This window comes from Hemiscyllium ocellatum, chromosome 38, assembly GCF_020745735.1.
Source record: "Hemiscyllium ocellatum isolate sHemOce1 chromosome 38, sHemOce1.pat.X.cur, whole genome shotgun sequence".
NCBI lineage: Eukaryota > Metazoa > Chordata > Chondrichthyes > Orectolobiformes > Hemiscylliidae > Hemiscyllium > Hemiscyllium ocellatum.
In genome coordinates, this window is record NC_083438.1 from 28,338,345 (window position 1) to 28,366,153 (window position 27,809).

General features: G+C 46.9%; 1 protein-coding gene across 3 annotated transcripts; it reads left to right on the forward strand.

The window, feature by feature from the left end:
• Window positions 1-2,495: 2,495 nt before the first annotated feature.
• On the forward strand, window positions 2,496-27,784 carry LOC132833870 (carcinoembryonic antigen-related cell adhesion molecule 21-like). 3 transcript variants are annotated; one of them, XM_060852511.1, is made up of 8 exons: window positions 2,496-2,793; window positions 2,948-3,259; window positions 8,717-9,031; window positions 10,622-10,936; window positions 17,837-17,965; window positions 20,452-20,580; window positions 25,597-25,645; window positions 27,595-27,784. In XM_060852511.1, the coding sequence occupies exons 1-7, from the start codon at window positions 2,742-2,744 to the stop codon at window positions 25,617-25,619; spliced, it is 1,275 nt and encodes a 424-aa protein (XP_060708494.1). In that variant the 5' UTR covers window positions 2,496-2,741; the 3' UTR covers window positions 25,620-25,645; window positions 27,595-27,784. The 3 variants fall into 3 exon arrangements, with proteins under 3 accessions (XP_060708494.1, XP_060708496.1, XP_060708495.1); XM_060852512.1 differs by lacking the exon at window positions 17,837-17,965 and having other exon boundaries at window positions 2,523-2,793; XM_060852513.1 differs by lacking the exons at window positions 17,837-17,965; window positions 20,452-20,580 and having other exon boundaries at window positions 2,517-2,793.
• Window positions 27,785-27,809: the final 25 nt, after the last annotated feature.

Genomic DNA, 27,809 nt, shown 5'->3' on the forward strand with positions numbered 1-27,809 from the left:
CTGTCTATGTCTGCAATCATCAGTCCTCCCATTGTTCGCACATTTTGCTTTAGGCTGTGTCTAAGAGCTTAATGTTAGAGGTGCACAACTCAAGTTAAATCAGTTGCTGCTGCCTCTCGGTATTATTCAAGCAGGTGTCCTACTTGTTGATATAATCACAGGGTTCAGTGAGTTTGTTGATGCTGGAATAAGCAGAAATTCCTCCAATGTTTGAACCATTCGGCAGAGCAGCTTATTCTTTTGCTTGAATTTCCTGAAGATTATCATCATTAAGTTCCAGGTTCTGGGGGAGCCCATTCTCCGATCTTCCCCACACAGATCAAAAAACACGTGACTGTGATATCTGCAGGACATGCAGCTTGCGGAGAGGAGCCAATGGCCTAGCGGTCGTATTGTTGGGCTGTGAATCTAGAGACCCAGCTGAAGTTCTGGTGTTCAAGTCCCACTACGGCAGATGGTGGGATTTGAATTCAATCCGGGGGGAAAAAAGATCAGGAAGTAAGAATCAGATGATGATGATGATTGGAAAATCCCATTGGCTTCACTAATGTCCCTGTAGGGAAGGAACTGTGCTGTCCTTACCTGGAATGGCCGACATGTGACTCCTAACTGCCTTCTTATAATAAATGCCTCTCCAGTGACACTCACATCGTGTGAGTGAAAATGGTTTTGAAAAGTGATGCTTTCTCAGTGCAGTAACCCTACAGAGGGTGATATTTCATCACCAAGTCACCCTTTATTTACACATGAGTAGTCCTTGATGATAGTCCTGCTTCATATAGAGTCAGTCACCAGAGTGTAAGTATCCCTGATTCGTCACCTTTTTTATATCAGCCATGGTTCCCCGACTGGATCAGATTCACAGCCTCAGTCAGGGAACTCATATTCTATGAAGTCCCCTGACTGAGCTCATTCCAATCATTACACAAAGGCAGTCAAGCTGTCAGCTTCTTTTTAATTCATCTGTGAGATATGGGCAATGCTGCCTGGGTCCACCAGTTATTGCCCGTCCCTAGTTGCCCCTTGAGAAGGTGGTAGTGAGCTGTCTTCCTGAGCTGCTGCAGTCCATCTGCTGAGGTTGACCCACAATGCCCTTGGTGAGGGAATTCCAGAATTTTGCCCCAGCGACAGTGAAAGAATGGTGATATATTTCCAAGTCAGGATAGTGAGTGGCTGGGAGTGGAACTTGCAGGGGATGGTGTTCCCATGTATCTGTTACCCTTGCCCTTCTGGATGGGAAGTGCTCCTGGGTTTGGAAGGTGCTGTCTAAGAACGTTTGGGGAATTTCTGCAGTGCATCTTGTAGAGGGTACACACTGCTGCTACTGTATCTTGATGGTAGAGGGAGTGAATGTTTGTGGATGTGGTGCCAATCAAATGGACTGCTTTGTTCTGGATGGTGTCAAACGTCTTGAGTGTTGTTGGGGCTGCTCCCATCCAGATAAGTGAGGAGTATTCCAACACATTTCTGAATTGTGCCTTGTAGATGGTGGACAGGCTTTGAGGAATCAGGAGGTGAGTTACTTGCTGCAGTGTTCCTCGCATCTGACCTGCTCTTGTAGCCACTGCGCTTGTGTGCCGAGTATTGGTGAATTTCTGATCTCTGGTTCTTTCGCGGTCTGCCTGAGCAGATCCTCCCAATTCCCTGCCTAAACCTCTGCCTCCCATTTTCCAGTTTGGAACCAAAGCGGATATTAGCAACAGCAGAAGCCATCAGTGTCTGGGGTGGGGGGTAAGAGGAAACAGGTCAGAGAATGGCCTTGAGTAGGACTGAAACCAAAGTCAATGTATTCCCAAAGTAGGTAGGGAGTGTCCCTGGCTCACCCCCTACACCTCCACCCTGCTTTTTAAATGGGGAGTAAAAAATGAGGTCTGCAGATGCTGGAGATCACAGCTGAAAATGCGTTGCTGGTTAAAGCACAGCAGGTTAGGCAGCATCTCAGGAATAGGGAATTCGACGTTTCGAGCATGAGCCCTTCATCAGGAATGAGGTCTGAGCAGGGGAAAAGGAATCGATGTCCTGTGATGAGCAGTAAATGCTTTCTGGGGAAATGGGAGAACCACGCACAGAACAGTGACCGAACTCGGAACTCTCTTGAGTTTCGGTTGAAATAGTTGCTTAAACGGGAGACGTGACCTAAAAAGCAGCCATCAGCTGTTTTTAACTCTAAGGAAAACTTGGCTGAGAGGCAGGAAACGAATAACTGGTTGTTTTTATTTCAGACTTGGGGAGGAAGTTTGTGGTGGAGATTCCCAGATGGAAGGGGGGAATTCAATTTCTGTTATTGAAAGCGGATGGACAGATGAAAAACAGCAATTAATAAAGAGGAAAATGCATTCGACTTTGTGACTAGGGGCTAGAAACATAGAATATAAGATCGAGTATTTGGTGACCGTCTTGCTCAGCTGGGAGCTTGACAAGGCAACATTATTTGCAGTGGTGTCGCGTTGTGAGAGCTGGGACGCGGATAGAATATTCCTTTTCCTCAGGCAAAGATCCCTTTCATCTGGAGTAAGCGACCAGGGCGAAATGATCATAGTCTCCAGTCCGGACAGAAGGAGAGGAAACCACAGAACAATGGGAACTGACAATGATTGCACTTGGAGCTCGTTGACAAGTGTATGACCAGCAAACAGAGCAGCCAGTCACTTGTCTTTCCCCAGTCTTCGCAAACCGCTCATGTGACGCTCCTGGGAACAGGACTCCAGTGAAAACACCGGATCAGAGACACTTCTGCCAAAATGGAGAGAGCTGGATTCATCATCTCCGTGGTGTGCTTCGTCCTATCATACGGTGAGAATCTCTTTGGGTATCAGTAGGCCGGGTCAGAGCAGGCAACTGGAAGTTTTGGGGACCTCCTGAGGGTAAAAGTAAAAGGCAGCCCCTGTGTGTTGCTTTCCTCTCTGGGTTCCTTCCTAACGGAGATACCTTGGAATTGTTCCCACAGCTGAGCCTTTCAGTATCTTCGTGTACAAGCCAGAGGTCAACGCCACCGTGGGTGATCGAGTCACCCTCCCGGTGAGACCCTCCTCCCCCGTCTCGAGTGGTTTCTGGAAGTTTGGCGGTGAGTCCATCGTCCTGTGGACCGTCGAGCCGCCTGACCTCAACGTCGCCTACACCAAACGCAAGGTGCTGCTTTTGGACAACACGTCCCTCCTCCTCCTCTCAGTAACTCTCAAAGACGCTGGGGATTACTGGGTGACGATGGACTCCCCGACTGGACAAGAAGGCAAAGCCAAGGTCACTTTGAACGTGTTCCGTAAGTTTCCTGTCTCTTGTAATCGACAATGAGCAGATCAACATGGGCCGAGCGGTAGACGGTGTTCACTTGGACTTCAGTTTGACAAGGTTTCACATGATGGACTATAATTAGCAAAGTTCGATCACACGGGATTCAGGGTGAACTTGCCAATTAGTCACAAAATGGGCTTTATGGTGAGAGACAGGGTGGTGATGGAGGGGTGTTGTTCAGATTGGAGACTTGTGACCAGGGTGTTCCACAGGGATCAGCGCTGGGTCCACTTTTGTTTGTCATTTATAGAAATGATTCAGGTGAACCTATAGAAAGCATGTTTCATAAGTTTATGGATGACACCAAGACAGTGGAGTGGGCAGTGAAGAAGGTCACCTAAGATTACAAGAACATCTTGATCAATTGGGTGAATAGGCAGATGAGTGGCAAATGGAGTTTACTTCAGATAAATGTACCACATTTTGTTAAGATAAACAAAGACAGGACTTAAACGATTAAAGTAGGGCACTGGGGAGTGTTATGGAACAGAGAGACCAAGGAGTTCAGGTACAAAATGCTTTCAAGTTTGCATCAGATCGAGATAGGGCAGTTAAGAAAGCCTTTAGCATACTTGCCTTCATTGCTCACAAGAATGTTGGAGTTGGGATGTTATTTTGAAGATGTACAGGATGTTGGAGAGGCGTCTGCTGGAATAGTGTCCAGTCCTGATCACCCTGTTACAGGAAGGTGAGAGGTGACCTTACAGAAGTTTATAAAATCAGGAGGGGCATGGATAAGGTGCATGCCTTTTCCCTCGTGTGGGGGATTTCAAGACCAGGGGCGTATTTTAAAGGTGAGAGGAGAAAATTGTTTAAAAAAGACACGGGAGGCAATTTGTTTCAACAAAGGTTAGTGGTGCCGATAGTAGTCATGGTTTGGAGATGCCAGTGTTGGACTGGTGTGCTTCCAATTAAACCGGTTGGACTAGAACCTGGTGTTGTGTGGTTTTTAACTTTGTTTCATCAAAGGGTGGACCGTGTGTGGAATGAACTTCCAGAGGAAGTGGTGGATGTGGGTCCAGTTAGAATGTTTAAAAGACATCTAGACAACCACCTGATGAAGGAGCATCACTTCGAGAGCTAGTGCTTCCAAATAAACCTGTTGGACTATAGCCTGGTGTTGTGTGGTTTTTAACTTTGTCCATCCCAGCCCAACACCGGCATCTCCAAATCATGACATTTAGATAAGTACAGGAATAGGAAATATTTGGAGAATTACATGCTAAGTGCAGGCAGATGGATCTAGTTGAGTTCAGGATTATGGTCGCCATGGCAATGGACTGAGGGATCTGTTTCTGTGCTGGAAGTGTCTATGACTCCATAACTTGAATTGGGCATGTGATGAGGCTCATTTGGTGTTTTATTTATTTATATAAAATGCTTAGATTCGATTTGATTCCCTACAGTGTGGAAACAGGCCCTTTGGCCCAACACGTCCACACCGACCCTCCGAAGAGTAACCCACCCAGGCCCATTTCCCTCTGAATAACGCACAATTTAGCAAGGCCAATTCACCTGGCCTGCACCTCTGTGAAAGGAAGCCCCCACAGACACAGGGAGAATGTGCAAATTCGACATAGGCAGTTACCTGAGGCTGGAATCCAACCTGGGACCCTGGTGCTGTGAGGCAGCAGTGCTAACTGCTAAATCATCGTACCGCCCTGCGTTTATGTTTATAAAAATAAAGAACTGTAGGTGCTTAAGCTCTGAGATGAAAGACAGCAATTGCTAGAGAAACTCAGCAGGTCTGACAGCATTTGGGAAGAGAGAAAGCAGTCTTAACGCTTCAGAACACAGGTCACTGGAGCCGAAACATTGAGTTTGCTTTTTCTCTCTCTGTCAGACCTGCTGTTTCTCGAGTTATTTCTGCTTTTCGCTTCTTTCTGTTTGTCTTGGCCGGGTACGATACTTGTAATTCTGTGTCAAAGGTATAATTCAGACTCTGTGATTCAGCCAAACTCTAGATCAGATTCTCTACAGTGTGGAAACAAGCCCTTCAGCCCAACAAGTCCACCCCAACCCTCCAGAGAGTAACCCATCCCCCTATGTTTACCCCTGACTAATGCACCATCCACGATTTAGCATGGCCAGCCCACCCTAACCTGCACATTGGGGGAGGAAACCGGAGCAAGTCCATGCAGACACGGGGAGAACGTGCAGACTCCACACAGACAGTCACCCAAGGCAGGAATCAAACCTGGGTCCCTGGTGCTGTGAGGCAGTAATGCTAACCACTGAGCCACTGCACCTGTACAAGCTAAGACCATAAGAAATAGGAGCAGGAATAGTCCATTCAGCCCCTCAAGCCTGGTCTGCCATTCAATACGAAAGTGGCTGATCTGACATTTCTCACGGCCACTTCCCTGCTCGTTCCCCATAACCACTGATTCCACGACTGATCAAAAATCTATCTCAGCCTCAAATATATCGAAGGACTCTGCCCCCACAGCAAGGAGTTACAAGACTCACAACCCTGAGGGAAAGGAAATTCCTACTCATCTCATTCTTAAATTGGCCACCCCTTTATTCTGAGACTCTACACTCTGGTCCTAGACTCTCCCATGAAGGGACACCTCTTTTACCCAGGAAAGCTCCTGAAGAATCTGAGATCTTTCAATGAGATCACCTCTCATCCTTCTAAAGTACACTGCACAGAGTCCCCATCTGTTTGTCTTCGACATCATGGAACCCCTACAATGCATAAGCAGGCCATTCAGCCCATTGAGTCCACACTGACCCTTGAAAGAGCATTCCACCCTGGGCCTTACATTTCCCATGGCCAATCCACCTGACCCATACATCTTTGGACTGAGGGAGGAAAGTGGAGCACCCGGAGGAAACTCACGCAGACACGGGGAGAACGTGCAAACTCCACACAGACAGTTGCCTGAGGCTGGAATCAAACCTGGTCCCTAGTGCTGTGAGGCAACAGTGCTAACTACTGAACCACAATGCTTCCCTTTGCTTGTGAGACAATACCTCCACACAGAGAATTACTCAAGTGAACCTGTTCTGATCTGATTTGGAGACACCAGTGTTGGACTGGGGTGTACAAAGTTAAAAACCACACAACACCAGGCTGTAGTCCAACAGGTTTATTTGGAAGCACAAGCTTTCCGAGTGCTGCTCCATCATCAGGTGGTTGACCAGCTGATCTGCCAGACTTTTATTCTGAGTCAAAGGTGTAACTGAGACTCTGTGATTCAGCCAAACTCGATAAGTTAAGAGATTTGAATTCTGTTCAGAGAGGGAGATGGTGGTGTCACTGGACTAGTAATCCAGAGGTCAAGGTTTGAGATATAGATTCAGATCTCACAATATCAGTTGGTGGAACTGGAATTCAGTGAATAAAGCTGTATTTTAAACCTTGTCATCTGTAATAATGACCCATTTGATCGACTGATTCCGTTTGTGAAGGGAATTTGCCTTCTTTACCTGGTTGACTGACATGTAACTCCATACCCACAGCAATATGGCTGATTCTGAACTGCCATCTGAAACAGTCCAGCAAGCTACTCAGTTCAACAAATGCTTGCCTTGCCAGCAACACCCATGGAAGAAAAGAATAAACCAATTAATCACTTTGTGGGCGGCACAGTAACTCAGTGGTTAGCACTGCTGCCTCACAGCGCCAGAAATCCTGGTTCAATTCCTGCCTCAGGCGACTGTCTGTGTGGAGCTTTCACATTCTCCCCGTATCTGCGTGGGTTTCCTCCCACAGTCCAAAAATGTGCAGGTTAGGTGAATTGGCCAGGCTAAATTGCCTGTAGTGTTAGGTGTAGGGGAATGGGTCTGGGTGGGTTGCTCTTCAAAGGGTCAGTGTGGACTTGTTGGGCCAAAGGGCCTGTTTCCACACTGTAAGTAATCTGAACAGGAATAGTATCTTTTAAACATTGTAATTGTACCTGCATCCAACACTTCCTCAGGGAGTTCATTACACATGTGAACCACCCTCTGTGTAAAAAATTTGCCCCTCATGTCTTTTTACAATGTCCATCCTCTCACGTTAAAAATGTGCCCTCTAGTCTTGAGATCCCCCCTCTTAGGGAAAAGACACCTCCCATTGTCAGCACAGGACATTAACAGAGTGGCACGGTGGCTCCGTGGTAAGCACTGCGGCCTCATAGCACCAGGGACCTGGATTTGATTCCAGCCTCAGGCAACTGGCTGTGTGGAGTTTGCATGTTCTCCCTGAGTCTGTGTGGGTTTCCTCCCACAGTCCAAAGATGTGCAGGTTAGGGTGAATTGGCCATGCTAAATTGTCCCATAGCATTCAGGGTTTGTAGGTTAGGTGCATTAGTCAAGGGTAAATGTAGGGGAACGAGTCTGGGTTGGTTACTCTTTAGAGGGTTGGCGTGGAATTGTTGGGCCGAATGGCCTGTTTCCACACTGTAGGGATTCTATGATTAACCCTCTCTATACCTCTCATCATTTTGCAAACTACGATATGGTCACCTCTCGGTCTCCTGTACTCCAGTGAAAATAGCCCCAGCCTAACCAGCATTTCTTTATAACGCAAGCCTTCCATATCCAGCACCGTCCTAGTAAATCTCCTTTGAACCCCCTTCAGCTTAATAATGTCATTCCAATAACTAGGTGACCAGAACTGGGCACAGTAGCCCAAAAGAGGCCTCACCAACGTCCTATACAACATCAACTCCTATAGCAACGAAGGCAAGCATATTAAATGCCTTTTTAACCACTCTGCTTATATGTGATGCAAACTTCAAAGAGTTACGCACCTGAACCCCTAGGTCCCTCTGTTCTCCAACACTACTCAAGGCCCTACCATTCATTGTATAAGCCCGGCCCTTGTTTGTTTTTCCAAAATGCCATTCCTTGCATTTATCCAGTTTGAACTCTGCCATAGAGTCACAGAGATGTACAGCATGGAAACAGATCCTTCGATCCAACTGGTCCATGCCAATGGGGTATCCAATCTAGTCCCATTTTTCAACCCATTGATCCATTTGATCAAGATCCCTTTGTAATCTTAGAAAGCTTTCTTTGCTCTCTACTATGCCACCAATTTTGGTATCGCCTGCAACCTTACTAACCATGCCTTTTGTACATGTATCCAGTTCATTCATATAAACGACAAACAGAAGAGGACCCAGAAATTATCCCTGAGGAACACTGCTGGTGACAAGACTCCAGTCTGAGAAACTACCCTCCACCACCATTCTCTGTCTCCTACTGTGAACCCAATGGATGGAGGAGAGTGCTAACCTCAGCCAGTGTGGGAATTGAACCCACACTGTTAGCATCACTGGCTGGCCATCCAGCAAATAACATGGATGAATAAAGAAGCATTTATATGCTTGATTATCCATCACTGTTGTAATGAGGGTAGAAGCTGACAGATTCACTGTCATTACAACTGCAGAATCTGGACTATTATCAGTTTTTTTTTGCTTTCACCTAGCAAAGTCTGCTCCTTTTACCATCAGCGTTGAAGGCGGCAAGATTAATGCCGTTGCTGGGGACACAGTCATTCTGTCAGCGAGTCCTTCACAAGAGGTGAAGCACGGGAGCTGGACGTTTGGAGGGAAAGCTGTCGCCTGGTGGAGTGACACATCCCCCGAGATCAGCCCCGATTACAGTGGGCGGGCCGCAATCTCCTCCAAGACTTCACTGAAACTGAAATCGGTTCGGGTATTGGACACTGGAGAATACGATGTGACCATGAGTACAGCGTCCGGCGACACGAGGACAGCCAAAATCGAACTGAATGTTGTCAGTAAGTTGCTGCTGTTTCCCAAATTAAAGAAAGCAAGGGCCAGCAAAATAACTGGGTTGCCTATTTAATGTTGCCCATCATTGCCCAGAATAGTCAACGACCGAAATGAAACAAAGAACTGTGGATGCTGGTAATGTGAAACAAAGGCCAGAAATTGCTGGAGAAACTCAGGAAGTCTGGCAGCATTCTGAAGAAGGGTTAGGGGACCTGAGACATTAATTGTCTCCCACAGAACCTACCAGATCTCCTGAGTTTCTCCAGCAATTTCTGTTTTTGTTACAGGTTGAGTACTTCTGGCTGTTAGGGTAAATAGACAAAGTCTTTTCCCTGGGGTGGGGGAGTCCAGAACTAGAGGGCATAGATTTAGGGTGAGAGGGGAAAGATGTAAAAGAGACCTAAGGGGCAACTTTTTCATGCAGAGGGTGGTACATGTATGGAATGAGCTGCCAGAGGAAGTGGTGGAGGCTGGTAAAATTGCAACATTTAAGAGGCATTTGGATGGGTATATGAATAGGAAGGGTTTGGAGGGATATGGGCCGGGTGCTGGCAGGTGGGACTAGATTGAATTGGGATATCTGGTCGGCCGAGGGTTAGACCGAAGGGTCTGTTTCCCTGCTGTACATCTCTATGACTCTATGTGTCAAGTGTTGGTGGGGCATATCACAACAAATGTTTCTATTCTATTGCACATGAGATGTGGGTGTTCCTCGCTCAGACAGCTTTTGCTCCCCATCCTTCACTCCCCTGGAAGGGTTAGTGGTGAACAGCAGCAGTCTTTGGGATGTGCATACCTGGGGATTACCATTGACCAGAAATTCCACTAGACTCACCACATTAACACAGCGGCTACAGGAGCAGGTCAGAGGCTCGGAATACTGCACCTCCTGACTCTGCAAAACCTGTCCGCCATCTGCAAGTCAAGAGTGTGATGGAATACTCCCTACCTTCCCTGATGGGGGCAGCTCCGACAACACTAGAGAAGCTTGACACCACCCAGGACAAAGCAACCCCTGCTTGATTGGCACTACAGCCACAAACACCCGTTCCCTCTGCCACCGACGCTCAGTAGCAGCAGTGTGTACCATCGACAAGATGCACTACAGAAACTCACCAAAGATCCTCAGAAAGTGTCTTCCAATCCCATGACCACTTCCGTCTAGAAAGACAAGGGCAACAGATACACGCAAACACAACCACCTACAAGTTCCCCTCCAAGCCACACCCCGTCCTGACTTGGAAATATGTTGCCGTTCCTTCACTACCACTGGGTCAAAATCCCAGAATTCCCTCCCTGATGGAATTGTGGGTCAACTTACAGCAGGTAGACTGCAGCAGTCCAAGAAGGCAGCTCACCACCAACTTCTCAAGGGGCAATTAGGGATGGACAATAAATGTTGGGCCCAGCCAGAGACCCCCATATCCTGTGGGAATGACTAAAAAGATTATTAATAAGGAGGACAGTTATGTTGGTCATTAGATTTAAATACATCTCTCGCAGCCTCATGTAGAAACAGCAAGTTGGCCCACTCTAGGAGTGATCAGTTACAAGGAGTTTAATGTAGTTTACTGACCTATTGTCCTGTCTCCCAGCGCAGCCACAGCCTCTCAGCATCTCCCCAGAGCTCAGCAGCATCAAAGCACAGTCTGGAGCCCGTGTCATCCTGTCTGTTCATATATCCGGGGAAGTGAACAATGGAAGCTGGGTTGCCAATGGGGAAACGCTTTTCCAGTGGGACGGCACCATTCAGAATACAACACAGCACAAGTTCTTCTGGATAGACCTCTTACCAAATGCATCCCTCCTTCTATTCTCTGTGCATTCCTACAGCTTCACAGAGTTTACAATCACTCTGGAGTCCCCCACCGGTATCTCAGCATCAGCCATTATCACCCTTCAAGTATTCAGTGAGTACCTGCTACAATTGTTGGATTAAAGAGTTACTTGGTGAAAACTTGCACTTAGGGCAGCGTGGTGGCTCAGTGGTTAGCACTGCTGCCTCATAGCACCAAGGACCTGGGTTCGGTTCCCACCTCGGGTGACTGTCTGTGTGGAGTTTACATATTCTCCCAATGTCTGTGTAGGTTGCCTCCTACAGTCCAAAGATATGCAGGCTCAGTGAATTGGCTGAGCTAAACTGCCCTTAGTGTTAGGTGCATTAGATTCCCTACAGTGTGGAAGAGTAACCCACCCAGACCCATTACCCTCTGACTAATGCATCGAACACTATGAACCATTTAGCATGGCCAATCCACCCTGACCTGCACATCTTTGGACTGTGGGAGGAAACCCACACAGACACGGGAAGAATGTGCAAACTCCACACAGACAGTCACCCGAGGCTGGGATTGTACCTAGGACCCTGGTGCTGTGAGGCAGCAGTGTTAACCACTGAGCCACCGTGCTGCCCTGTCAGGGGTAAATATGGACAATGGGTTTGGGTGGGTTTTGCTTCAGAAGGTCAGGGTGGACTCTTAGGGCCGAAGGGCCTGTTTCCACACTGTAGGGTATCTAATCTTATTTTGCCCATTTGATTGCTAATTGAATTATCTCGAACATCTTGTCCCTCTGCTGAGGTTCCTGTTCCTAGTTTGGTTAGATTAGGGTGAAAGAATTTGCAACGGGTCTGGGCATGATGATTATTTTCTTTGTACTGTTGAACTGCCAAGGGTGGGGATGTTCACAACTAGGGGTCATAGTTAAAGGCGAGAGGAGAAAGATTTAAAAGGGATCTGAGGGGCAGTTGTTTCACACTGTGGTATAGGACAGATGTTAGAGGTAGTTTCTTTACTCAGAGAGTCGTAGGGGCATGGAACGCAGTGCCTGCAACAGTAGTAGACTCGCCAACTTTACTGGCCTTTAAATAGTCGTTGGGTAGGTATATGGACAAGAATGGAATAGCATAGGTTAGATGGGCGTCAGATTGATTTCACAGGTTGGCGCAACATCGAGGGCCGAAGGACCTGTACTGTGCTTTAATGCTCTAGAAGGTGGTTCATATGTGGAATGAACGACACACGAGCTGGTGGATGCAGGTACAGTTACAACACTCAATAGGCATTTTGACGGGTACGTAAATAGGATAGGTTTAGAGGGAAATAGACCAAACGCAGGCAAATGGGACTAGTTCAGTTTGGGAAATGTAATTGGCATGGACAAATTGAACAGAAGGGTCTGCTGTATGACTCAGTGTAGGTCTGTATATTCTGAGGTTAAATGGAGAGGACTTCCTTTGTCGAACAGAAAATTATTCCAAACTTAAAGCAGCTGGCTTTTCTGTGCCACTGAACTCAATCAAAAGAAAATGGGGAGAGGCTGTAAATTTGGGACATAACAGCTGGCCTTCTGAACTTGTGTTTGCGCCAATGCTGTCACTTTTTGAGGTTATTTTGTCCTGTTTCTTTTTCGAGGAGAGGTTGTAAAGCAGAGGTGCAGAACTGGTTAAATTAGAGCACTTGCATCATCAGCTTGGGAGGCCTTGGGTTTTTTTTTCACAGCCTGAATGGGTGTGGCCAACTGTCACAGAGTGGGGTTTCTAGATTTTAGTTCCTCACTAACGTCAGAAGCTACTGCGATGTCAACAGTGTTGGAAGCTTCAGTAATGTCCTCCTGGCTCCAACTCTCTCTGAATTTCTTCTTGATGTTTTTCGCCTCCTGGATGTGAGAATCCGTGACTGAACTTACATTTTTTTTGCCAAAGGTAATGTTTATGGAATGTTACTCTATTGGAAGTTAATTAGTAATATCTGTTACGGTATCTGTTATTATGCTAGGCCTTCCAGCACAGTTGTTATCCGAAATTCCTCTTTCTTTGATTGGACTTTAACTACAGCAGTTTAAAAAAATTGAATGCTTAACACTGAATGGTTTGACCCGTTAATTTGCATCTGAAAGAGGCACTTCACTTTTGAGTTCAAAAAAGAAGTAAAATTTAGGGTCGAGGCTACCTTAAAATATTTTCAGGGGGTCTGGTCTGGTCCATAACACTTCAACTCCCCCTCCCACTCCACCAGGTTCATGCAGGTCCTGGGCTTCCTCCATCACCACTCCCTAACCACCCTGGAGGAATAACACCTTATCTTCCACCTCGGGACCCTCCAACCCCACGGCATCAATGTGGATCTCACCAGTTTCCTAATTTTCCTCTTCCCTCGCCTTATCCCAGATCCAACCTTCCAGTTCAGCACCGCCCTCATGTCCTGTCCCACCTGTCCATCTTCCTTCCCACCTATCCGCTCCAACCTCCCCTCTGACCTATCACTTTTACCCCCACCTCCATCCACCTCTCGCACTCTCAGCTACCTTCCTCCCCAGCCCCACCCCCTCCCATTTATCTCTCAGCACCTCCCTCTTCCCCTCCCTCCTCACAAGCCTCATTCCTGATGAAGGGCTTTTGCCCGAAATGTCGACTCTCCTGCTCCTCGAATGCTGCCTGACCTGCTGTGCTTTTCCAGCAACACACTCTCGACTCTGGTCGGGAACAATTTGTCATTCTAATAGATCAGAACAGATCTGGTTCTGGTCTTAAATTTAGATCCTTGCCTCCCTCCTTTTACCTTGCGTTTCCTCCTCTGTCTATCAAACTCAGCCTTGAGTAGATTCAATGACCAAGCGTCTACACCTTTCCAGCGAAGCTATTTCCACAGACTCACGACCCTCGAAGAGATGAAACAAAAACTCTTTGTATTCCATCTTAAAAGGGAAACCTCTTATTTATTTACTTCTGTTCCCTCGTTCAAGCTTTTTCAACATTACTAGATAATTTCTCAAATAAGGAGACCTAAACTGTGCATATTATTACTGATCAGACCCCAAAATGCCCTGGACAACTGCAATAAAGCCTCCCTAAGACCATAAGGAACAGGAGGCCATTCATCTCTTTGAGCCTACGTTCAATGACGTCATGGCTGATCAGAAAGAGCATGACAAGGACGTTACCAGGACTGGAGGGTTTGAGCTAGAAGGAGAGATTGGATAGGCTGGGCTTTTTGTCGCTGGAGCACGAGAGATTGAGGGTTCACTTTATAGATCATAAGGAGTATGGATAAGGTGAATACAAAGGCCTTTTGCCTAGGCTGGAGTAATTCAAAACTAGGGCATGTATTTTTAAGGAGAGAGGAGAAAGATTTAAAAGGAACCAAAGGGACAACTTTTGCACACAGTGGATGGTTTGTATGTGGAAGAAGCTGCCAGAGAAAGTGATAGATGCAGCTACAGTGGCAACATTTAAAAGACATTTGTACATAAAAGTTATAGGGGATAGGAAATGTTTTGCGGGATGTGGGTCAAATGCAGGAAAGAGGTCTGGGTTTAGTTGGGGCAACTTGGTCAGCATGGATGAGTTGGACCAAAGGGTTTTAGAACTAGAACATTACAGCGCAGTACAGGCCCTTCGGCCCTCGATGTTGCGCCGACCTGTCATACCAATCTGAAGCCCATCTAACCTACACTATTCCATGTATGTCCATATGCTTGTCCAATGATGATTTAAATGTACTTAAAGTTGGTGAATCTACTACCATTGCAGGCAAAGCATTCCATACCCTTACTACTCTCTGAGTAAAGAAACTACCTCTGACATCTGGCCTATATCTATCACCCCTCAATTTAAAACTATGCCCCCTCATGCTCGCCGTCACCATACTTGGAAAAAGGCTCTCCCTGTCCACCCTATCTAATCCTCTGATTATCTCATTTGTCTCTATTAAGTCACCTCTCAACCTTCTTCTCTCCAACGAAAATAGCCTCAAGTCCCTCAGCCTTTCCTCGTAAGACCTTCCCTCCATACCAGGCAACATCCTAGTAAATCTCCTCTGCACCCTTTCCAAAGCTTCCACATCCTTCTTATAATGCTGTGACCAGAACTGTACACAATACTCCAAGTGTGGCTGCCCCAGAGGTTTGTACAGCTGTAGCATAACCTCATGGTTCCGGAACTCGATCCCTCTATTAATAAAAGCTAAAACACTGTATGCCTTCTTAACAACCCTGTCAACCTGGGTGGCAACTTTCAAGGATCTGTGTACCTGGACACCGAGATCTCTCTGCTCATCTACACTACCAAGAATCTTACCATTACTTTGGTACTTTGCATTCCGGTTACACCGACCAAAGTGAATCACCTCACACTTGTCTGTGTTAAACTCCTTTTGCCACCTCTCAGTCCAGCTCTGCAGCTTATCTATGTCTCATGTTTTCATGTGACTCTATATTCCTTCCTCATCACAGGAATCAGTTGAGTGGAACTATTTCCAGGTTAGAGTGGTGCTGAAAAAGCACAGCAGGTCAGGCAGCATCCAGGGAGCAGGAAAATCGATGTTTCGGCAAAAGCCTTTCATCGGGAGATAGATCTGACAACCTGTAATATTGCAATACCTTCCCCCCTCCACCACCCACCCAATTTGAGGGATAAGGTGTTTATAGTTCAACATCCTTTTCACAGCCTTAGCTTGTTCTGGAATAGAACAAAGAAAAACAAAGAAACTTTACAGCCCAGGAACAGGCCGTTCGGCCCTCCAAGCCTGTGCTAATCCAAATCTACGGTCTAAACCTGTTGGTCAATTCCTAAGCAAAGTGGGCGATACGGTGGCACAGTGGTTAGCACTGCTGCCTCACAGCGCCTGAGACCCAGGTTCAATTCCTGCCTCAGATGACTGACTGTGTGGAGTTTGCACATTCTCCCCGTGTGTGCGTGTGTTTCCTCCGGGTGCTCTGGTTTCCTCCCACAGATGTGCAGGTGTGCAGGTTAGGTGAACTGGCCATGCTAAATTGCCCATAGTGTTAGGTAACGGGGTAAATGTAGGGGGGTGGGTCGGTGTGGACTTGTTGGGCCAAAGGGCCTGTTTCTATACTGTAAGTAATCTAATTTGTATCCCTCTCCTCCCCACCTACTCATGCATCTGTGCAGACACATCTTAAATGAATCTACCGTGCCTGCCTCTACCAGCTCTGCTGGCAACGCATTCCAAACACCCACCACCCTCTGTGTGAAGTACTTGCCGCGTGTATCCCCCTTAAACTTTCCACCTCTCGTTATTGAATCCTTCACCCTGGGAAAAAGCTTGTCCCTATCCACCCTGTCTATACCCTTCATGGTTTTGTAAACCTCAATCAGGTCCCCCCTCAATCTTCTTTTTTCTAGTGAAAATAAACCTAACCTACTCAACCTCTTTTCATAGCTAGCACCTTCCATACCAGGCAACATCCTCGTAAACCTTCTCTGCACCCTCTCCAAAGCGTCCACATCCTTTGGGTAATGTGGCGACCAGAACTGTACACAGTCTTCTAAATGCAGCCAAACCAATGTCTTGGACAATGTTACCATGTTTTAATCAGTGCACTGTTGTAATGTATGAATTGGTATAACTGCTTTATGTCCTGCAAAGTCCCACCCGTGTTGACGGAATGGTCAGTCATCGAGGTTTACAGCATGGAAACAGGCCGTTCGGCCCAACTTGTCCGTGCCGCCCAGTTTTCACAATTAAGCTAATCCCATATTTGGTCCATATCCCTCCATACATATCCCATCCATGTCGAAACATTTCTTAAATGACAAAATTGTACTCACCTCCACCACTGCATCTGGAAACCCATTCCAGACATTCACCACCCTCTGTGTGAAAAGATTGCCCCTCTGGACCCTTTGTGTCTCTCCACTCTCACCTATTCCCTTTAGGTGTCGACTGTCCTACCCATGGGGAAAATCTGTTGGCTATCCACCTCATCAATATTAAAAATCACACAACACCAGGTTATAGTCCAACAGGTTTAATTGAAAGCACACTAGCTTTTGGAGTGACGCTTTTTCATCAAGTGGCTGTGTACTCCACAACCACCTGACGAAGGAGCAGCGCTCCGAAAGCTAGTGCTTTCAATTACACCTGTTGGACTATAACCTGGTGTTGTGTGATTTTTAACTTTGTACACCCCAGTCCAACACCGGCATCTCCAAATCATCACCTCATCAATGCTTCTCATGGTTTTATAAACCCCGATAAGATCACCTTTCTGATACCACCAGCAAAACTAATGTCATTTACAAGATACCATGCGAGAACTGTAAAAAACACTACAAACTAGCAGGAAACTTGCCACCAGGATACAGGAACACCAACTGGCCACCAAAAGACATGACCCTGTCACTAGTTTCTCCACATACAGACAAAGAAGGATGCCATTTTGGCTGGGACAACACACACATCCCAGGTCAGGGAAAACAATGACACGCACGAGAATTCTTAGAGGCATGGCATTCCAACTGGAACTCCATCAATAAAAACATTGACTTTCACCCTATCTAACTTCCCTTGAAAAGAAAAACTGGAAATGATATCACCCACCTGAAGAAGCCACCACCTATAGGGGAGAGGTAGGACATACAACCAGCACTTCACCAGAGACTCGCACTGATGATGTTACATAGTATGGTGATGAAACGTCTGAAAACAAACCTTCCAGCTCAGCGAGCTAACTGACAAACTTATCACCTTTCTGATTCCTGCGCTCCAGGGAAAAGAAGTTTCAGTCTACCCAACTTCCCCCTACAACTCGAACCTTTCAGTCCAGCTAACACCCCGGTAAAACTTTCCTGCGCTCTTTCCAGTTTGATAATGTCCTTTATACAATAGGGGAACCTGAACAGCAGCCGGTCATCTACATTTGGCCTTACCAATGTCTTGTGCACCAAACAGCGTGGAATGGTTGGGGGGGGGAGAGGAGCAGGATGCCAAGATTTGTCTTGTCAAGCAAGTTGAGTTGGAGACTCTCATCGTTTTGCTGACCTGATCGGCGAATTCTGTGCCTGACAGACTTCTCTGCAAATTGCACAATCTACAATGTTGGCCTGGCCATTGCGGTTCTTCTGGTTTCGGTTTGCATTTTCCTCATTGGTAAACACATCTATGTGAAGCAGCACAGAGCGATGGGCGAAATTCACGGTAAGTGTCAAACCCTGCATCTCCTCCAAGTGTACAAAATAGGAACAGGAGTGGGCCATTCAGCCGATCAAGCCTCTGCCATCACTTGACAGGAGCAGGATTGATCCTCCATCTCTGTGCCGTACTCCTGATCTCTCCCTGTCCCCTGTGACACCCCTCAGCTTCTAAAGCTGTAAGACCATAAAAAACAGGAACAGCAGTACGCCATTCAGCCCCTCAGGCCCGCTCCATCAGGTAGACATGTTCTTCTTCCACCCCAAAGGTACATTATGGCTGAAAGATCATAATAAACCAGTGGTTTTCAACTGGTGTGCCCCCGTGAACTGCTCATGTGTTCTGTGAGATTTTGTACAATGGTAATAAAAGCCATTGCCAAGAGTATGTTGTTGAATCTTACGACCTGAAGAAATAGGAAAAGCAGCCCCTCTTTTGCCATTCAAAAGGATCATGGTTGATCCCATGTTGCTCAGCTGCACCTCCCTGTCATTTCTTGGTGAGCCTTGATTCCCCGACTGATCAAGAATCCCACAACCCCAGCCTGAAACATACACAGGGACTCTGCCCGGGAGTGGCACGGTGGCTCAGTGTTAGCACCGGGGACCCAGGTTCAATTAATGCTTCGGGGCAACTGTCTGTGTGGAGTTTGCACATTCTCCCCGTGTCTGTGTGGGTTTCCTCCGGGTGCTCCGGTTTTCTCCTACAATCCAAAGATGTGCAGGTTAGGGTGGATTGGCCATACTAAATTGTCCCAAAGTGTTCAGGGATGTGCAGGTTAGGGTGGATTGGCCGTGCTAAATTGTCCCATAGTGCCCAGGAATGTGCAGGTTAGGGTGGATTAGCCATACTAAATTGTCCCATAGTGTTCAGGGATGTGCAGGTTAGGGTAGATTGGCCATGCTAAATTGCCCATAGTGTTCAGGGATGTGCAGGTTAGGATGGATTGGCCATGCTAAATTGTCCCAAAGTGTTCAGGGATGTGGAGGTTAGGGTAGATTTACCATGCTAAATTGCCCATAGCGTTCAGGGATGTGAAGGTTAGGGTAGATTGGCCATGCTAAATTGTCCCAAAGTGTTCAGGGATGTGCAGGTTAGGGTGGATTGGCCATGCTAAATTGCCCCATAGTGCCCAGGGATGTGCAGGTTAAGGTGGATTGGCCATGATAAGTTGTCCCATAGTGTCCTGGGATGTGCAGGTTAGGGTGGATTGGCCATGCTAAATTGACCCATAGTGTTCAGAGATGTGCAGGTTAGGGTGGATTGGCCATGCTAAATTGTCCCATAGTGTCCAGGGATGTGCAGGTTAGGGTGGATTGGCCGTGCTAAATTGTCCCATAGTGCCCAGGAATGTGCAGGTTAGGGTGGATTAGCCATACTAAATTGTCCCATAGTGTTCAGGGATGTGCAGGTTAGGGTAGATTGGCCATGCTAAATTGCCCATAGTGTTCAGGGATGTGCAGGTTAGGATGGATTGGCCATGCTAAATTGTCCCAAAGTGTTCAGGGATGTGGAGGTTAGGGTAGATTTGCCATGCTAAATTGCCCATAGCGTTCAGGGCTGTGAAGGTTAGGGTAGATTGGCCATGCTAAATTGTCCCAAAGTGTTCAGGGATGTGCAGGTTAGGGTGGATTGGCCATATTAAATTGTCCGATAGTGTCCAGGGATGTGCAGGTTAGGGTGGATTGGCCATGCTAAATTGTCCCATAGTGTTCAGGGATGTGCAGGTTAGGGTAGATTGGCCATGATAAATTGTCCCATAGTGTTCAGGATGTGCAGGTTAGGGTGGATTGGCTGTGTTGAATTACCCATAGTGTTCAGGGATGTGCAGGTTAGGTGCATTATTCTGGGTGAATGTAGAGTAGTAGGGGAATGGGTCTGGGTGGGTTACTCTTCGGAGGATCAGTGTGGACTTGTTGGGCTGAAGGGCCTGTTTCCACACAGTAGGGATTCTATGAATCTATGATAAGGGGTTTTCCAAAGACTCACAACCCACTGAGAGAAGAACTTCTTCCTCATCACAGTCTTAAGTTTGTGCCACTTTATTCTGAGACTATTCCCACCTTCCCACTCCCCCACCAGGCTGGTCTTAAAAAATATTCTAGCAGATACTTGTTAGAGTGCTAATGCATTTATTAAAGCCTGAATTATTGCAAACTCCTCCAATAAGTCTGTAAGTGTGAGTAGATGTGATGTTTATGAGCAAAAGATCCAGCTGAGAAAAGTGAGGGGGTACCATAAAACTAAATTTTTGAAGTGTGCTGGAAAAATTGGGAGCCTTAAACAGTGGTGTTTCCCATTGTACCTCTGCAGCTGTTACCCTTAAACGTTTAATGCATCGCTTGGTTAGTAGTCCTGTTGGATTTTAGAACCTACCAATCTGCAACTTTCAATCAAGGACAATTTTTTGCACTTGAGTCCCAGCAAATTCCTGGCAAGCATGTCTTTCGCTGGGCTGACCACCATTTGAGTGTTTGATTTCCATCTTCCAGATCTCCTGACTATATTCTGTAAAGGATATCGGGCTGCCCTGACCTTAGTCACGATCCTGAGCTTCTGCTTGATAATTGCCTTTTCTATCATCATAAACAAGTATTGGTGTATCCCCAGTACCCGGCCAGGTAAGTTGCTTGATTCAACATCACTTTCACAGAATCATTGAGGTTTACAACACACCAAGAGTGATCCAGCAAAGCTCAGTCTAAGCTCTAAGAACAGCACCTCATTTTCCACTTGGGGTCCCCGCAGCCCCTTTGGACTCAATTTCAATTTTAAGGCTTGAACTCTCCAGTGTCCTTACCCCAGCCTCTGCACGCACCAGGCCTTGTTACCACACAGTCCGCTGCTATGGGGAGAAAGTGAGGAAGGCAGATGCTGGAGAGTCAAGGGTTGGTGCTGGAGAAGGCACAACAGGTCAAGCAGCTTCGGAGGAGCAGGAGAGTTGACATTTCAGGCATAAGCCCTTCATCAGGAACGTGGTGGAGGGGGAGGGGGAGGGTGTGTGTGTGTGTGTGTGTGTGTGTGTGTGTGTGTGTGTGTGTAAGGGGTCTGAGGGAAAAGTCGGAGGGTGGGGCTGGGGGGAAGATAGCTGGGAAGGTGATAGGTAGCTGCAGGTGGGAGCTGACAGTGATAGGTCAGAGGGAAAGGTGGAGCACATAGGCGGGAACACATAACACACTGATAGCCACTAACAGTCTCCATTAACAACTCTTCACCTTGCTAGCTACATGGCTGTCCACTCCTTGGTCAGTCCAAATGTTCTTTTCTCTCCTTGGGCTTTATCCCCACCCATCATTTACTCCTTACACCGTCCCTCCAGCCCTCATTTTATCCTCTGCATAAATACCCACATTTTCCGAGCCAACGTCAGTTCTGAGGAGGCGTCACCGGACCCTGAAACGTTAACTATGATTTCTCTTCACAGATGCTGCCAGATCTGCTGAGCTTTTCCAGCAACTTCTGTTTTTGATTCTATTAAACAGAGAAGTCGGCTTGGCCGAAAGCCTTGGTACCACAAGTGCACATCTCGAAACTTCTTCAGCATGCTGAGGGTCTCCGCCTTTCCCACCCTGACAGGCAGTGAGTCCCACATTCCCCACCACCCTCTGGGTGAATATTTTTGTCCTCACATCCCCCTCTAAACCTCCTCCCCCTTACCTTTAATGTATGCCCCAGTCACTGATCCCTCCAACAAGGCGAAACGCTTATTCCTGTCTAAGCTCCACATCATTTTATATATCTCAATATCACTTCCTGAGAAAAAGAACAGGAAATAACATCACCACCGGATACAACGTCACCACAGGAAATTGCATCACCAACCCAAGGAAAACACATAAATAGAAAGCGGGCCATGCCACAGTGCTTCATCTGGAGGCTCACTGATGATGTCACCTAGTATGGTGGCGAAACATCTGAAAATGTATCTTCCAGCTCAGCGAGCAAACCTACATCCATAATCTCAACCATGTTCCGCACCTCCTCCTCAGTCTTCTCAGCTCTGAGGAAAACATCCCCATTCTGTCCAATCTTTCTTCATCACTGAAACTCTCCAGCCCAGGCAATCCCTTGGTAAATCTCCCGCTGCCTCCCCTCCCCCCGCCCCCCACCCCCCATTGCTATCCCATTTGCTCCTATAATGTGGATTCTAGAATTGCATGCAGTACTCTAGCTGAGACCTAACTGATGTTTTATACAGCTCCCAGCTCGTAAACTCTAAACCTCATCTAATGAAGGCAAGTATCTCACGTGCCGCCTTAGCCATTTGAATCCAACTGTCCTGCTACCTTAAGGTACAAGTACACCACAATCCCTCTGATGCTTGGTACATCCAGGGTCCTACTACTCACAGACCAATCAGATTGCTCAGTATGGCCTGGAGACCCTAGCCCACCAATCAGTGCAATCTGCATGGGATTGACAGAAGTTGTTCAAAAAAATGCAGGAGAACATTTCATAGGAGATAAGACAGTGGATAGACACAGATTTCATCGAATCCCTACAGCATGGAAACAGGCATTTTGGCCCAACAAGTCCACACCAAACCTTCAAAGAGTGTCCCACCCAGACCAATTCCCCAACTACTCTACATTTACTCCCGACTAATGCACTGAACCCACACAAGCCTGAACACTATGGGACAATTTAGCATGGCCAATCCACCCTAACCTGCACATCCCTGGGCACTATGGGACAATTTAGCTTGGCCAATTCACCCTAACCTGCACATCCCTGGGCACTATGGGACAATTTAGCATGGCCAATTCACCCGAACCTGCACATCCCTGGGCACTATGGGACAATTTAGCTTGGCCAATTCACCCGAACCTGCACATCCCTGGGCACTATGGGACAATTTAGCTTGGCCAATCCACCCTAACCTACTCATCCCTGGGCACTATGGGACAATTTAGCATGGCCAATCCACTGTAACCTGCACATCACTGGGCACGATGGGACAATTTAGCACGGCCAATTCACCCTAACCTACACATCCCTGGACACTATGGGACAATTTATCATGGCCAATCCACCCTAACCTGCACATCCCTGGGCACTATGGGACAATTTATCATGGCCAATCCACCTTAACCTGCACATCCCAGGACACTATGGTTCAATTTAGCATGGCCAATCCACCCTAACCTGCACATCCCAGGACACTATGGGACAACTTATCACGGCCAATCCACCCTAACCTACACATCCCTGGGCACTCTGGGACAATTTAGCATGGCCAATTCACCCTAACCTACACATCCCTGGACACTATGGGACAATTTAGCATGGCCAATCCACCCTAACCTGCACATCCCTGGGCACTATGGGACAATTTATCATGGCCAATCCACCTTAACCTGCATATCCCTGGACGCTATGGGACAATTTAGCATGGCTAATCCACCTTAACCCGCACACCCCTGGACGCTATGGGACAATTTAGCATGGCCAATCCACCCTAACCTGCACATCCCAGGACACTATGGGACAACTTATCATGGCCAATCCACCTTAACCTGCATATCCCTGGATGCTATGGGACAATTTAGCATGGCCAATCCACCTTAACCTGCACACCCCTGGACGCTATGGGACAATTTAGCATGGCCAATCCACCCTAACCTGCACATCCCAGGACACTATGGGACAACTTATCATGGCCAATCCACCTTAACCTGCACATCCCTGGACACTATGGAACAATTTAGCATGGCCAATCCACCTTAACCTGCACATCTCTGAACACTATGGGTCAATTTAGTATGGCCAATCCACCCTAACCTGCACATCCCAGGACACTATGGGACAACTTATCACGGCCAATCCACCTTAACCTGCACATCCCTGGACACTATGGGACAATTTAGCATGGCCAATCCACCCTAACCTGCACATCTCTGAACACTATGGGACAATTTAGCATGGCCAATCCACCCTAACCTGCACATCCCAGGACACTATGGGACAACTTATCATGGCCAATCCACCCTAACCTGCACATCCCTGGACACTATGGGACAATTTAGCATGGCCAATCCACCCTAACCTGCACATCTCTGAACACTATGGGTCAATTTAGCATGGCCAATCCACCCTAACCTGCACATCCCAGGACACTATGGGACAACTTATCATGGCCAATCCACCTTAACCTGCACATCCCTGGGCACTATGGGGCAATTTAGCATGGCCAATCCACCCTAACCTGCAGATTTGTGGACTGTGGGAGGAAACTGGAGCACCCAGATGATATCCACGCAGACACGGGGAGAACACGCAAACTCCACGCAGATAGTTGCCCAAGGCTGGGATCGAACCCTGACTAATGCACTGAACCCACTGAGTGCTAACCACTGAGCCACCAGATTTAGTGCTGGTGAGAGAGATTAGCTGGAAGGGTGTAACCCTCATGTCAGAGTTACCCCAAACCTCCAGGTCTGGAGAAACACATCTTCACATAAAGAGAGCAGGTATATGGCAACTTCATCCTCAGAAAGTAGTCACTCCATTTCTAATCATAGACTCATACAATGCAGAAGAAGCCCTTCAGCTCATCACTGACAGAAACTGCTTTCTATCTCCAGTAGTCCCACTTTCCAGCACCTTTTATGAGAGCTCAAAGGATGAAAGACTGAACACTCTTTGCCAGTGCAGTCCAGGACATGGAAGGAGATGCAGCCAAGTCGGATACAGAGAGTTGAGAATATATGTCATTCTGAGTGCCATAGAATGAGGAAACTGGCAAGTGGACATGAAGCAACCTCCTGTCCCTATCTGAGGGTGTCAGCACATCGAGTCATAGAGAACAGACCCTTCAGTCCAACTCACCCATGCCGACCAGATATCCTAAACTCACCTCGTCCCATTTGCCGGCACTTGGCCCATATCCTGCTGAACCCTTCCTATTCATGTCCCCATCCATATGCCTATTAAATGCTGCAATTGTACCAGCCTCCACCACTTCCTCTGGCAGCTCATTCCATACATGCACCACCCTCTGCACGATTCTGATGCCTCTTAGGTCCCTTTTTTATCTTTCCCATCTCAGCCTAAACCTGTGCCCTCTGGTTCTGGACTCCCACAACCCAGGGAAAAGACCTTGTCCATTCACCCTGTCCATGCCCGTCATGATTTTATAAACTTCTGTAAGATCACATCTCAGCTTCCTACACTCAGGGAAACAGCCCCACCCTATTTAGCCTCTCCCAGTAGCTCAAACCCTCCAACCCTGACAACATACTTGTAATTCCTTTCTGAACCGTGCAAGTTTCACAAGATCCTTCCGATAGGAAGGAGACCAGAATTGAATGCAGGATTCCAAAAGTGGTCTAACCAATGTCTTGTACAGTTGCAACATGACCTCTCAACTCCTGTACTCAATGCACTGACCAATCAAGGCAAGCATACCACACGCCTTCTTCACTACCCTATGGTTTACATCGACACATGGACATTGAAATTTATAAGTGACACAGTCATGTGACAAAGTAATAGACAATAATATTTTTGAGATGGTAAACATGCAAGCATTTGTTTTGGAGCGGATGTACATTACTCAGTATAGATCATTGAAGGATGCTTCAGCCTCATCAAATTGATTAAGTCAATTGATAATGTTCTCCTCTGTCTTGTTGCAGTTCTGGACTTTGTTGTTGAGTAACCCTATCCAGGTGAGACAGTTAATAGGTGAGTATTTGCAGTATATCAAGAGGTAAGGCAAGTCTTTAAGTTATGATAACTTGCTGGGGTAATACACTGGAAATCGAGTCCTTTGATCCCTTAAGTTATCACAAACGTTTAAAGCGTTTCCAATTTACTGGTCTCTCATGGAGTCATAGAGATGTACAACACGGAAACAGACCCTTCGATCCAACTTGTCCATGCCAACCAGATATCCCAATTTAATCTAGTCACATTTGCCAGCACTTGGCCCATATCCCTCTAAACACTTCCTATTTACATAACCACCCAGATGCCTTTTAAATGTTGTAATTGAACCAACCTCCACCACATCCTCTGGCAGCCCATTCTGTACACGGACCACCCTTTGCATGAAAAAGTTGCCCCTTAGGTCTCTTTTATATCTTTCCCCTCTCACCCTAAACCTATGCCCTCTAGTTCTGGACTCCCACACACTAGGGAAAAGATATTTACCATATCCATGCCCCTCATGATTTTATAAACCTCTACAAGATCATCCCTCAGCCTCTGACGCTCCAGCGAAAACAGCCCCAGCCTATTCAACCTCTCCCTATAGCTCAAATTCTCCAACCCTGGCAACATCCTTGTAAATCTTTTCTGAACCCTTTCAAGTTTCAGAACATCCTTCCAATAGGAAGGAGACCAGAATTGCATGCAATATTCCAAAAGTGGCCTAACCAATGTCCTGTACAGCCGCAACATTACCTCCCAACTCCTGTACTCAATGCTCTGAGCTATAAAGGAAAGATGACCAAATGCCTTCTTCATTAACCTATCTGTGACTCCACTTTCAAGGAGTTATGAACCTGCACTCCAAGGTCTCTTTGTTCAGCAACACTCCCTAGGACCTTACCATTAGATGTCTAAGTCCTGCTAAGATTTGCTTTCCCAAAATGCAGCACCTCACATTTATATAAATTAAACTCCATCTTCCACTTCACAGCCCATTGGCACATAGGATTTGAACTAGTGATTCTGAAGGAACTGTGATAAGGATGGTCAGGGGCTTGGAGGGGAACTTGGAGACAGTGGTCTTCCCATGTATCGGCTGCCCTTTGTCCTTCGAGATGGAAGTCGTCATGTGTTTGGAAGGGGCTCCAATAGGAGCCTTAGTGGACTTCTACAGTGCATCTTTGAATCGTAAGAGTTGTACACCACGGTATCAGACCCTTCACTCCAACTCGTCCATGCCAACCAGATATCCGAAATTAATCTAGTCCCATTTGCCAGCATTTGGCCCATATCCCTCTAAAACCCTTCCCATTCATATTCCCATCCAGATGCCTTTTAAATGTTGTAATTGTACCAGCCTCCACCACTTCCTCTGGCAGCTCATTCCAAATACGTGCCACCCTCTGTGTGAAATAGTCACCCCTCAGGTCCTTTTTAAATCTTTCTCCTCTCACCTTAAACCTCTGCCATCTATTTTTGGACTCCCCTATCCTGGGAAAAAGACCTTGGCTATTCACATTATCCGTGCTCCTCATGATTGTATAAACCTCGATAAGGTCACCCCTGAACCTCCGACACTCCAGGGAAAATAGCCCGAGCCGATCCAGCCTCTCCCTATTTTATATCAGTGCCTGAAATAACGTGTATGTTTTTTAAGATGTGGAGATGCCGGTGTTGGACTGGGGCGTACAAAGTTAAAAATCACACAACACCAGGTTAGAGACCAACAGGTTTAATTGGAAGCACTAGCTTTCGGAGTGACGCTCCTTCATCAGGTGATTGTCGCTCCGAAAGCTAGTGTGCTTCCAATTAAACCTGTTGGACTATAACTTGGTGTGGTGTGATTTTTAACTATGTTTTTTAAAGTTTTCTTTATTTGAGTGCATGCAGTGCACTGTAACTGTCGGGCTGATGTAATGACAATACAGAACAGTACATTTCATACCAAGCATCACTCCAATCTGTTTCCATTGTGTTTTCAGAGGGAAGCTGAGGACTTTACCAATAATGCTGTGCAGCCCAAACAAGCCAGAAACCGCAGGGAAACCGACGGAAAATGAACAATATTAACTCCCTCCCAGAGGATGTCTTAAAGCAGAATTCAGATTTCACGTTATGACAAACTTGTGGGGTCCACTTGCTCATTAAAGTTTCATGGAGTTACAGCCACAACCTGTTAACTACGCTGGTATGTCTG